Source organism: Limulus polyphemus, unplaced genomic scaffold, assembly GCF_000517525.1.
Source record: "Limulus polyphemus unplaced genomic scaffold, Limulus_polyphemus-2.1.2 Scaffold64, whole genome shotgun sequence".
Classification (NCBI taxonomy): Eukaryota; Metazoa; Arthropoda; class Merostomata; order Xiphosura; family Limulidae; genus Limulus; species Limulus polyphemus.
The window spans coordinates 1,007,123-1,021,677 of record NW_013665674.1 but is presented as its reverse complement, the minus strand read 5'-3'; the positions used below and the strand labels follow the sequence as shown (position 1 = coordinate 1,021,677).

Genomic DNA, 14,555 nt, shown 5'->3' with positions numbered 1-14,555 from the left:
CTATCTGGATAAATGCATTTTGGTTTTTATGACTACCTTTATTTCGAGAAATCAAGCGTGACGTAACATATATTAGCTTTTATATAGATTAGATATTCCTAGAATAAACGGAAAAAATCAAATGTTTTCTTGAATCACTTGCGAAGCCATTCTGCTAAACAGACCATCGAACTCCTAATCAGTAGCTTTCGCGAACGCTATTATTTACTGACGTAGAAATCTTTTATTTTTTGAGAAGCCTGTTTTTCTGTCATCGCAGAAACTCTTAAGCGTGACTCTTTTCGTTAGCGCCTGTTGTTTGTCAGCATATAAGTTCTTAAAACGTAAATATTTTCGTGAAGTCTGATTTTTACCGTCGTAGAAACTCATAAGCGTGAATCTTTTCGTTAGCTTGTTGTTTGTCATTATAGAAACTTTTAAATCGTATATAATTTCGTGAAGCCTGATGTTTAAGCGTGAATTTTAAACGTGAAGTCTGATATTTATCACAACAGAAACTCGTAGAAAGTCTTAAGTGTGATTCTTTCATGAATCCAACTATTCGTTTGTATAGAATCTTTTAAGTGTGAATCTTTCGTGAAATCTGCTATTCTTTGGGCAATTATGAAAATGCGATTAATATGAAAAATGGTAAAGATTATGGATGTATTCAGAGGATAGGTTTTCTATACCCCTATAGCACATTAAGCATAAAACAACATAAAGAAAACGAGGAAAATTATCAATATAAAAAATATTATTCGTTTTAAAACTAATTAACTTCTACTTTATTATCCTTGATGCTTTTCGCTTGCTTTTAGGCATAAAAAAAAGAGAGAAAAAAATTAAAAATACGAAAATTTATAATATGAGGCTAGTGGGATTTCCCAGATTTCAACTTGATTTACATAACTTTGGAAGATTGCCAGAATTTGAATGGAAAATAATTTTACGTATGTTATGTACTATATATATATAGTAAATAACATACGTAAAATTATGTACTATATATATATATATATTGATAAGGATGTGTGTATTTTTGTGTGTATAAGCGTGTTTTAGGCTTAGCACGTAGTGCCAGTGACACTATGAGAACTTAGTGAGTACTGAACTTATTAAAGTTTCTTGCTATGGGGAAATCTCTAAAGATGATTCTTTCTAATAAAAACAACCACTCATATAGCATGTTGAGGACGATTTAATTGAACTCGAGATGTCTGTCATGCTGATACCTCTAGATATTGTAAAACAGGTGTATCTATATAAATATAATAGTGCTGTCTGTTGTATGTCCATGTAACTACTTCGCAGGGTGTGGATGGATCTTTATTAAATTTAGTATGGAGGTTCATTGGGTCCATGGGGAGATACTAACAAATTTTCAGTTTTGCATTTTGCGTTCTGCGGTTTTATGGGCTTTTTGCGTATTTTTTACCATTACTTCACCTTCTGTTAATAGATCTTCATCAAATTTGGCATGAAGGTGTATTAGATCCATGGTGAGATACATACAAACTTACAGTTTTACATTTTGCGTTTTGCTGTTTTTATGGGTGTTTTTGTGTTTATTACCATTATCTCACCTCCTGTGGATGGATCTTCACCAAATTTGGTATAAAGGTTTGTTGGGTCGATGCGGAGATACATGAAAAGTTGCGGTTTCACATTGTGAGTTTTACAGTTTTTATGGGAGTTTTTGCGTTTTTTTTACCATTACATATAAGGGAAGTAACTTTTCATGTCCTAAGGATCACGAATTTACATAACTTTCGTCTAGGGGACAGGTACTCCAGCTAGTATATATATATGTGTGTGTGTGTGTGTTATACTAGATAACATTATATCATGATGGTTATGTTTTCAATATACAAGTAAAAACAAAATACACGATTATTATGACTGTTCAAACGATCTAGGAAAGATGGAGGGGATGTAGGTTGCATTATGTTTTCAGTAGCGTCACCTATCCAATTTGGTGAACTTTAAAAACAAGCCTAGCTCCGATCATTGTTATTCTGCTGTACATAAGGGATGGTTAAGAAACACTTCTTAATATAGAAGCCATAGCAACCACTTCTTACTATAGAGAGAGTGACCCGGCATGGCCAGGTGGTTAGGGCGCTCGACTCGCAATCTGAGGGTCGCGCGTTCGAATCCTCGTCCCACCAAACATACTCGCCCTTTCAGCCGTGGGGGCGTTATAATGTGACGGTCAATCCCACTATTCGTTGGTAAAAGAGTAGCCCAAGAGTTGGCGGTAGGTGATGATGACTAGCTGCCTTCTCTCTAGTCTTACACTGCTAAATTAGGGACAGCTAGCGCAGATAGCCCTCGTGTAGCTTTGCGCGAAATTCAAAACAAACAAGCAATCTTAATATAGAAACAATAACAGTCATTTTTTTTCGATACTTTTATGTAGCATTACACTCCATCTCTTTTTATTTTTATATCATATTTTTGTTTACTAGTGTTTATTAGACATTTTTTGTTGAGCACGCCGTATAATGGATGCGAGATTCCGTATTACGCGCCCCGTTACCGCCCAAAAACAGCAACAACAGCATTGGCTCTGCACTTTGGAGGAGGTGGGTGGGTGCGTGGCTACATTATAAGGGTGAAAAACAAATTTCAAAATTTGGTTACATTAGCCCACGAGTTCGCGGTGGGTGGTGTTGACTAGCCGTCTTCCCTCTAGTTGTTCACTTCAAAATTAGGGATGGCAAGCGCAGATAGGCCTAGAGTGGCATTACGCGAAATTCAACAAACAACAACATTCTTATATATCGAATTGAAGGTACTTATTAGATAAGACAGAAGCTCTTACAACACAGTTTCATCTCCAATAACACTGGATGAAAATCAGGAGAGATACCGTGTTCAATTGAACATCATATTTTTACATAAAATTCCATACTCTCAACTATCTGCTTTACAAAGGACGTCTAACTCTATTGGATGGATAAACATGTACGTTTTTAGCACTTAGAATTTCATCATTTGGTAACAAGTGGCAAGCGTTAACTTATTAAATTCTGCATTCATGTAAAAATGAGTATATTAATAGATTGCACTCACAGAAGCCCTTTTCTTTTCTGCGTCACACAACATTCACACCAGATATCGTGGTTAACTCTTTTCACACACTGAGCTGATGCTTTCACACTGAATTATACAAGTGAACTGTTTCCCCAGATTCAAGTTCTTCTCTAATACTCTATAAAGCTCCATGAGTTGAGTTTCAATGTTGTTCGTTATTCGAGGTTTTCACTTTCCTGACGCATTAGATGGACAATCCTTACCATTAAATACACTGTTGCTTCTTTTCTATGGTTATTTATTTTTTGCTCTTATACTGATTGCGTGTTTTCTTTTTCCAGTTACATAACAATTTTCTACCAAAAATTAATTTTTACTACGTTGGAGTTGTGCTTGCATACATTGCGTTACATGGTTAAATTCTTGCGTCCGAGATTTATATTTTCTTTCACAAAGAATGTGTGCTTTCTACTTTGAGTTTCAGTGATATTTTTTATTTTTAAGACTTCTTTCTTTTCCGATTCTATGCTTTCTTGCTTTAAGTTACGATGTTATTTCCTTATACCAAATATTTAGCTTCACTTTTACATTGATTAGAAGATTCTCAGCCCCAAGTGAAAGAAAATTTAATTCTTGCTTAAAAATATAATTTCTTATGCCATAATAATTTTCATTTTGATTTAATTGTTTCCTCATTTCCAATTCCAACCCTTCGGTCTCAGTTAAAATTTTAAACATAATTAGTTTGTCTAACTTTCATATGTTAACTTTATAAAATTAGAATTTACGTTTATCTACAACTTCGTGATATCACTATTGTCTTGAAGAAGAACTTATACGTATAAAGAAAGGCTTAGCCTTGCTGTTTTTGTCAGATGTTTGACCACCAGCAATTACTGCATTGCTTTTGCAATAAAAATACACAAGGTTTGGGTTTTTAATGACCGGGTAAGAAAACATAAAAATACACATAGCGTTCTTCACTGAAAAAAGAAAAATATATAAATATTGTTTCTTAATACAAAATTAGTTTGTTTCTTAGTGTTATCACAAGACAATCTGAATAGCAACAGCTAAATGTTTAGTATCAGAGTATAGAACGTCAAATGTAAAGGTGTAGACCCAGTTTCTAAAAAAATGTTCATTAACATAGTACATCTCTCAGTTCGTTTATCATTAAATATATAGTTTGTATGTATAGATCTCATGGTTGTTCCACACCAAAGAAACAAAAAAAAAAAAAAAACGAATTGACATCGAATCTGGTATACTCATTTTTCGACAAGTTACAATGTGTCACAGAAACTAAATCTTTTTATCTTCGGCAGCTTTATAAACTTTCTATTCTTCTAAAACGTTATGTCACATAAAAACTGAAATTTTCAAACTTCCAAGTGTTCCAGCACGTTATGCCAGAAAGAATCTGAAGTTATTGATCATTGATAGCTTCTCAAGCTGTCCACTGTCCCTAAACATTGTATCATACAGTGTCTGAAGTGATAAATCTCTAGCAGCTTCCCAAATCTTTCGCTGCTCTAAGACATTGTGTTATATATAATTTTAAGCTACCAACTTCTGGAAGCATGCAGCTTTCCTCTTTTCCAAAACGTTTTATCATATAGAGTCAGAAGTTATCAATCATTGAATGCTTCTCAAGCTTTCCACTGACGTATATAATTGTGTCGCATAGAATTTCAAATTATCATTATTCGGAATATTCTCAAGCTTTCCACTGTGTTATAACACTTTAGATAAAATTCTGGCATCCTAGAAATTAGAGATGGCAGTCAGTCAGCAGCACCCACCGCCACAAAAACGTTTTCCGGTTTCGAATCGAATAACGAGCTTAATTGTTAATTTGATAACGCACACACACACCTGAAAGTGTAGATCGTGTTCATTGGCAACGAGAAACGAACCTTAGACCTCTTGACCTGCGGGACAACATGCTAACTAGTAATGAACGGCTCTTTTTTTAGAATCTTCATTAATGTTCAAAAGACAAGTAAAACGTGGTAGTATGTTCACTTTACTCTGCGTGGTCGTTTTTCTTTTATCAGATTTTGACGCTCTTTCCTCGAAGAAAGTGTTTGACAAGAGTAGAGAGTTTTGTTTTATTGAAATCACGCAAACTTAACGACTTCGGCAGAAGCAGCTGATATGCAATGCAAAAAAAATCTTAGTTTTTCATGCAGAAAAATACACCTTAATGATGAATGTTTGATTCAGAAAGTAAGCGTATATAGTTTGATAATGCAACGTTCTTGTTTTTATCGTGTTATTTATTAACAGTGACGTCATTGATCGACAATATGTTTTGGGCAAGACATTAGCTAGCTACATTTATTTTTTTCATTTCCAAACCAATTATACGTTTATGTAATGTTTATTTAAATGGCATTGAGTTTGACATTTTAAAAAATAATTTGTGAAATACATTTACAGCCTATAGCTCAAAATATTTAGGTACGAGGATTTTTTGCCTTTTCGGTTAATACAGAAACTACTATCATACTGATGTTGGTAGACTACAAGTTTATGTATAACCACTACACAAGTGATCAGTTTTAATATCAGATACGCAAGAAAGAACGCTAGAAACAGAGACAGAAAAATGAAAGAAAGGCAGAAAATATTAATAGATACACAAACAGGTGGATATTTCTTGTTTACATGTCTTTGTAAAAATTACTGAGCATAAAAAAAGAACAGGCTGATATTCCACAATATGAAACGAAACGGTATTAGGCGGTTTTAGAAGCAGACCTTGCTAAGTTTACGCAGATTAAGTTAAATATAGTTCAGGCGCCAGTTGTGAAGCGGACGATTGTTACTCTCCTACCATCGGAGGGAGGGGGGGGGGGCTCTTTGTGAGACCCTCACCTGTTGACACCTGAGAGAAAAGAAAGGAGCGGAAGAAACGGGAAGGATATGTTGTTTGTCTTATTTTTTTTTGCACATCTGTTGGAAACCAAAAAGATCAGTTGATTAACACTGCTGTATTTCCCAGTACTTTTAATTATTCTAGACATTTATTTGTGAAAGGCATGAAAAAAAAAAACGCACCGAAACCATGACTCGTGACTGTAATTTAACAAGCACTGTGTAATATTATGATAAGCTAGAGTTTATGCTTAACTGCTTCTGTTACACATATAAGAAAATAAACTTAGCTCATACATATTGAATATATAAGATTTTCACATAAATATATCAAATTAGTCACATGAATACTTCTGTGGAAACTTACTTTTCTAAATACGCTACCTCAAAATGTGTGAAGCTGAAACTTAAATACGTTATGTATATGTAGCTTTATATGTTATCCAATGAGCCGAGCGTATCAGTGTGAATCTGTTAATGTAAATTCACAATATAATTATATCTCTATTGTAAAATTCTCTTATAGCAGTTAAGTACAGTTTACATAGGTTTAACTATTAAAACGAAATGTTTCTAGGGCAAATAAGAACTTGAAACTAAGCGCCTTCCTTAGGATAGCTAGATTTTGGTTACGGTGCTTGTGGAGTGGTTAGTTTAATATCAAGAGTTAGTAACAATTGAAGGTTGGACATCTGGTGTGTATTGTTAAAACGCGTAACAGTTGAAGGTTGGAGTATCTGGTGTGTATTGTTAAAACGCGTAACAGTTGAAGGTTGGAGTATCTGGTGTGTATTGTTAAAACTCGTAACAGTTGAAGGTTGGATTATCTGGTGTGTATTGTTAAAACGCGTAACAGGTGAAGGTTGGGGTATCTGGTGTGTATTGTTAAAACACGTAACAGTTGAAGGTTGGAGTATCTGGTGTGTATTGTTAAAATACGTAACAGGTGAAGGTTGGATTATCTGGTGTGTATTGTTGAAACACGAGAAAAGAGGTGAAACCATTGGGCCTCTATTCAGCTGGTCATATCTTCAACTCTCAGTGCTTTGAATAATCTCGTTACATAAATTAAAATTGGGTGAGAACTGAGCGTGTACAGTTGAAGTGAAGGTGGTGGCAGTTTCAAATTTAATAAAATTACATATGGAGAATATGCCTGTTTGTTTGTTTTAGCTCAAAGCTATGTATTGGGATATCTACATTATCTGTCTGTCATGGGGGATTTTGCCCGGTAATTATTCTAATTATTCATTTTTTATAATGTGCTAAAAATCTTCAAACTTTGTACGAAAGTAAACCATAAGTACCTTAAATAAAAGTGCAAAACATTCTATAGATCTCGTATAACGCTAAAAAAATTCAAAAATCATTTCTTGTCAAGAAATTGTTGTAAGGTACTATTCTAAATAGTTCATTTTATCAACATTCTATAGGTATGCACACATATACCTAAACATTTATGTTTATTCTAAGGGCTTCATTTTACTTTTAATACTTTTACGTGCTTTACTGTGAGATGTTAGGGTGTTTACTGAACTCTACACTAATCTATACGTTTTCGTATAAATGTAGTTCTTAGAATATATTTATCTGTTTCGATGCGAATACATTTCTGTTTACAGTCTTCGAAGTGTTATTATCTTATTATCAATAAGTAAGCTAACCCACATTACCAAGGTAAAAAACTCTTCTCTCACGCTGGGATTTCGGTAGTAATTATATGTGGATTTTTGGTCTGGCAAATGAGTCTTGCAATCAATTCAAGTGCTTATGTAGTTGGATGCAGGCACAAAAAAAGTTCAGAAACTGTCAACACTGATCTCGATTTTTTGATTGTGTTCAATCTCGCGCAAAGCTACTCAAGGGCTATCTGTGCTAGCCGACTCTAATTTTGAATTGTTATACTACAGGGAAGACAGCTATACAACACCACCACCCCAACTCTTGAGTTACTTTTTACCAACGAATAATTGGATTGACCATCACATTATAATGCCTCCGTGACTAAAAGGGCGAGCATGTTCGGTGACAGGTTTTGATCCTACGCCCCGCAGGTTGCGAGTAGAGTGCCCTAACCACTAGGCCACGCCAGACCTGAGTTTTCGAAAAACAATTAAAAGTAACAAAAAGGAATGAGTAGTGTCATCATTTTCTTTGATTTGTATAAAATTATAATCTATCTTATAAAGTATTAATTAATGTTAATATGTACCATAGTACTCCCTTAGTTGCTCAGCGGCAAGATTAAGGGCCTATAAAACAAAAATTCAGGGTTTGATTCTTGCTCTACGCACGCTATACTATTGCGTAGATTTGCGCTAAGCAAACAAATACATACCATATATATGTATAACATCAGGCTGAATTAAATCGTCTTAAATTTTACCCTTGTGTTTCTGATACCAAAGATTGGATGTTACCGTTGTTGTATGAACGGAAAAAAAAAAAGATTAAAAAAATCAAAAACAACTCCACATTTCCATGTATAAGAAATGGGGGTTAACGTTTTTAGCGTATTTTTGTTGTTGCAGAATTAAAGACGTGCTGTAGTTACCAAGGGAAGATATTGTATTAGCCTTTTATGTGTTTGAGGTGTAGACCATGTAAGTTATGCCCGTTTCATGTATGTGTTAAACGTGATTATATTGTTTTATCCGTAAAAGAAAGCGTTTAAACACTCATTGACTGTTGCAAGAGAATGTATAGTCTATCTTTTCGCGTAGTCGTAGTAAGTAATCGTCTGGTAGTTTCTTTTTGAAATTATACATTTCTAATAATTAACTATTTGCCCAATAACAAATTATTACATATTTCCATTCCTTAAATTTCCTATCTACTCAACAACTTTACATACTCTAAGGATTTATACTTGTTGAAATGACATAGATGTTCTTCTTTTTTTTTAGATTTTTTCTGTATTCATTCTGTAAATGAAAAACAACAACGAAACTACATCTATCTATATATACATATATGGTTAACCTCAGTTAACCATATATATTTTAACCTCAGAAATACCGATGAGGTTCATCGTCTTTTATCTATCTATGTAAATTTCTTGCGGGTCTACGACGTTGTTCATTACAGGGTTCCTAATAATATTCAGTCACACAAAAAATGTAAACAAAATACAATCAATATTGCAATTAATTTCTCGATACATACTGTTGCGGTCTCCTACGCATTTTACATAAAAAAAATGAGTAATGGGTAATTTTACCCAGTGTTATTGGTCAGCTGTTTATACTGAGTGTTGTAACAGGTAAAAACATAAAATTACTCAGTATGATCCACTAAGTGGATTACAGAGGCAGTAAATGGGATAAAAACAAGTAGTAATTTGAGGAATATATATATACATATATATATGTATATTGATGATTATTACAGGATACGTACATATAAATATGTTACTTCAGTTCAGCAACTAAGTATATATTAAATATTAAAGAACAAGTAAAGCTGAATAATCAGTTGTAAACTACACATTTAAAGTACTCACGTTTCTTTTTGGTTTCCGAATCCATTGGGATGGGGGAACCTGAAATAGAAAACCCATGAGACATGTCCATCATGGCGACGGTGGAAGTAAGATGAGTATATTCCTCCTGCATTAAATCGCTCACAGGGGGGTGTTCCCCTTCGTTCAACACTTCCAACAACTGGTGGCTGGTTAGGATGAAACTGTACAGTAGCAATGATTAGTAAATCTCAAGGTTTGGATTTCAATATGTAAGAGAAGGTGCCAGGACCCAGTCTGTCGTAAACTAATGTGAAAGTCAGTCTTGAAAAGCACTAGTTGCCAGTTGAAATCATCGTCTCTGTGTTGGAATCAACACCTCGGTTTTTAGCAGCAGCCTTTCACGTCCTGCGAGTGGTAGGTCTAAAAACGTGAGAAAAGAAAATTATATATATAAGAACACTACAAGTATAACATAATGTTCCTGTCCAAACAAAATTCAGTATAGCTGAGAAACTCGAAATTAGGTCTTCTGAGAATCCGTCTTAGCTTTGAGTTGTAGATTACATCAAAAGAAAACGCCTTTAACCAATTGTTGGAATGATCAATATTAGCATACAATGCGCTACCATAATATTGTATAACCATACACAGTGCACTTTAACGTATTAAATATGATGTATTGTTATGCAAAAACATACTTATATACTTTAAACATTTTCTTCAATGATCGGTATTAATGCACAAGATGTAATAACATGAAATAACCAAAGAAACTAATTCTTAAACAATATATATCGTGTTCTTTGACATTTTTGAAACTAATATGAAATTATAATTACGTCGTATAATCGTTCATGAAAAACTTAACCACGATACACTTCTCACTAGAGGGACATAATACGAAATGTCATAACACAAACCATACATTATACTTACATCGTATAATCGTTCATGAAAAACTTAACCACGATACACTTCTCACTAGAGGGACGTAATACGAAATGTCATAACACAAACCATATATTATTTCTAAGCATGAAAGTACGTAGTCATACAATGAGTAAACATAAAACGTACACAACTGCTGATTTCATTTATGAACATGTATTCGCGATATTAGTGCACAGTGGTTTTCAAGATGGCAACAACGTACTATAAAGTTTATGTAAGGAACGTTTTAAAGTCAGATTCATGTTCTATACATAGATAAATACATTTTATTTTCTTTGAATAACACCTGTATGCGTTTGCCATAGTCAATAAAGTTGGCACTTTTTTCAGTATAGGTTTCATATTTGGTTCTGTTGTTTGTTTTTGAGTGCGCAATGGTCTATCTGCACTGTGTTTACCACCGGTATCGAATCGTGATTTATAGCGTTATAAGCCCTCAAGCTTACTCCTAAACACCCAAGAGGCTTCAAGATAGATTAAACCCGTCATTTTACTCTCTCAAAATTCACCAATGCCGTTCCCGTAGTAACACGTATCAAGAAACGTAAATAAAATATTAAAACCATCTTTCCAGTGCACTCCGTCTAACATAAGAGGCGATAGACGCGTGGCTTAGAAAAAGTTCACATGTTAAGACTTCTGAGAACGTATGAGCGAACGCAAAGAAGAGTATGTAATAATATGTCAACCACACTACATCGGCCACATCCAGTCCTGGAATAGGTAGGCCTCTTGACACAACGTGCTTGTTTGGATACACGCTACGTTTCATCACTGCCTTACTTTCCAAAGAAATTGACAACTAGAATTCTACGAACAACATCTGATATCACTTTTGTTTTCTAAGATTTGTCATAGAATGTGTGATTAGCTTATTCCTTTCCTACTTTGCTTTTTGGCCCGAGGGCGACTTTTACCTGGATCTCTGTTCCGCTTTTAATTCAGCCGCAGCCTGGGAAAGTCGATAATTCAACGCTTCCATACAGCATTTGGTTGTTAGGTTGTCTCATAAATACTATTCCAGACATTAATTAAACAATTAGAGACACTATACGTTTACGATTTTTCTAAATTATAAAGTGTATCTAAGGGATGAGAAATTCTCATAATCCAAGTACAGACCTGTCAACAAGACAATTAAAATCACCCCGTTTCCTTCACAGATAAGAAGTGTCACCTCCTCACTATTAACGGTTTTATTATTTACTGGGTGATAAGTCGTCAGATAATATTTCTTCGCATGGAACTTTACTAAGAGTCAAATAACTCATGTATATCCAAATTCTACATGTCCTTCGGTGGTTCAGCGGCAAATTATGGACTTACAACGCTAAGATTTAGGGTTAAATTCCGAACGGTAGACAGAGGCAGATAGCTCATTGTATAGCCTTGCACTTCAATAAACAAACCAAAACACACAAAAAAGCAACTGAAAATGAAAATAAGGATCTTTATGACAAATAATATAAGCGTAATTTGGCTGTATCACTATATATTCGTTAAACCAAATATATACTTGTTACTAATACTTGTTTGTTTAACGACGTCTTGATAATGAGAGTGTATAATAGGGCACATTTAAATACATCTCCTGGTCTATGTAACTGAAATAAATATCTGAGAATATATTCGTAAAGCAAAGCACAGAAAATTCCCCCTAAATGTGAATTGGTGGAGATCTCAATGCGTTAGAGTGACAGCTCTTGTGCAAAGTTTCAATAGAAATAAGATGACGATACCAACGATTCGACGCGCATAATAATTTCTTATATAAAGTTAAAAGCAAAATACGCTCCACCATCTTTAGGTAATATTGTGCAGGTCGAAACATTGGTGTCGTCATCATATTTTTATTGATGGGGACCTGCTAATTACTGAGGTGAATTTCTGTTTAATAATGACACAAAACTTTGCATCCTGAGCTTAGACGTTTTATTATAATTGACTAAGATGATTTTTAAATGTATCATTGCGTTCTACTGTTTGTTTTGTGCTTTGATTGAATAGTATCTTGTTATTATATCATGTGTCTGTATACAAATCAGCGCTATAATGATTGATTGTCAACAAAACCAAGAATTTTTATTCCACTGAAGGATATTGAGTGGAAACAATCATAGCTAAATAAGCCAGAATCTGATCAGTGATTTAATTTAAAAACACTCTATACATTTTTATTTAATCTGTGATTCACTATATAAAAAGTTTACTCTGTCAAACTGTTTGTTTTTGAATTTCGCGCAATGCTACACCAGGGCTATCTGCGTTAGCCGTCCCTAATTTAGCAGTGTAAGACTAGAGGGAAGACAGCTAGTCATCACCACCCACCGCCAACTCTTGGGCTACTCTTTTACCAACGAATAGTGGGATTGACTGTAACATTATAACGCCCCTACGGCTGAAAGGGCGAGCATGTTTGTTGGGACGGGGATTCGAACCCGCGACCCTCAAATTGCGAGTCGAATGTCCTAACCACCTGGCCATGCTGTCAAACTGATAAGTTAGTTTAGTAAAAAAAAGTTAAAAGAAAATCTGTGAGCTTTTCCATATAATCGAAATATATCAAAAGAAACCATGCCATTTACGAGACAAGTAACACATGATAACAAAAAGTTAGACTTTAAAGTTTATTCAGTTAAAACGTGAGAATGAAAACAATTGTAGCTATTAAACTAATAATGCTAGAAAAATATAAACATATTGATCAAAATACAGATAAGAAATATAGCTGATATTACTAAGTTAAGACAAAAACCCGTCTACAACTCGTCAGGTTCTTGGTGGATCAGCGATAAGTTTACGAACTTCCAACGCTAAAATCCAGAGTTCGATTACCCTGCGAGTGACAGAGCGCAGACAGACTATTGTGTGGCCTTACAGTGAAATAAACAATCAAATAACTCATCAAAACTGAACACATTTAAAATAAACGACTAGGCTCTATCACATAATTTGAATATGATGAAAATAGTGTCTTCAACGCAGGTAAAAATTTACATTACAACAATGCAAAAAACAAAAACAAACAAAAAAAAAAGAGCTACTGATTATCTTACGCAAATTAAACATTTGGGAAATAAAACTTATTAACGTGCAAGAACAAATGAGACAGTTAATATATGATAGAAGGAAATATTAGAGAGAGACCAGCATGGTATATATATATATTGATCTTTTTTAAGTCAAATAAAAACTATCATTATGAATTTCTATTAATAATGAAATTCAACGACAAAGCAAAGGATTTCTGAACCTTTACGGAAAACGTTCTCTTAGATAATCACAGTTTTGGAGAACCCTTCCGATCCTTGTACAAACCCACGGGATCGTTTAGGCGACAAGACTCTAAAGGATAAATATACACAAACTTCGGTAAAGATCGCAAAGATTGACTGGAGGATCAAGGAAATAGGAAATTACCTGCAAACTGTTTATCCTTATTGAAAAGTGGAAAAAAAAACAACAAATCAGAAACTGAAACACACTCGATCTCGGCGTCTCTGGAATGGTTCTTCATTCAAGCTATTGGTCAATTTCTATTAAATTTCAAGGCAACATTGTAATTACGCTGTAACGTTACTTGATGTTGACGATTATCTTTACTGCTTTGTAATTCCTTATTCTCAATGGATTGGAATAGTTTGACCATAGTAATAATACTAAATCGTTTTCTTCAAATCCGACAGTTGACTGCTTGTAGAGAAATAACCTCAACAGAGAAATTCCGTATTTCAACCGAATAAATCTCGGATCCCATGAAGGAAAATCAAAAACACATAACGCTTTGTTTAATTTATTCATACGTCACTACGTCATTTTGGAGCGTTCCCGAAACTGGACACTGCAAGTAGTTTTCTTTTGACAGATGAGTGACAGCAAAATCGATCAAGCAGGACGTTTGCATCTTGGGACAATTTGTTAACACAAACGTGCCAAAACTAGGGTAGCCTCTGGTTAATGAAACACTGACCATTGTAGCACGTGCCGTTTGACGAGTAGAAGTGGTCGAACAAGAGACTTACCTGTTTAGTGTGCTTAAGAAATGTTGTAGTTCGATTTCCTGAGAAAATCTTATCTCAATGGGCTGAATACATGCACTCACACACGGCGCTGTTCGCTCGGCTGCCGATCGGGGGTTACTTTACCCCTGCTACGTGTATGAAAGCCGATTTAAGGAGCCCTCGCTACCGACTTACCTGCACTAGCGGGACCCAGGTCTAATTGCTTTGCCAAACGGGCT

The 14,555-nt window shown here is 34.6% G+C and overlaps 1 protein-coding gene across 1 annotated transcript in view; it reads right to left on the bottom strand.

Annotated features, from left to right (window-relative positions):
* Positions 1–9,477, bottom strand: part of LOC106464941 (paired box protein Pax-5-like) — a 128,299-nt gene extending 118,822 nt beyond the window's left edge. The window contains exon 1 of the mRNA XM_013925118.2: positions 9,404–9,477. Coding sequence (XP_013780572.2) covers positions 9,404–9,476 — 73 coding nt within the window. The 5' untranslated portion in view covers position 9,477. The remainder of the gene's footprint in view (positions 1–9,403) is intronic.
* Positions 9,478–14,555: the final 5,078 nt, after the last annotated feature.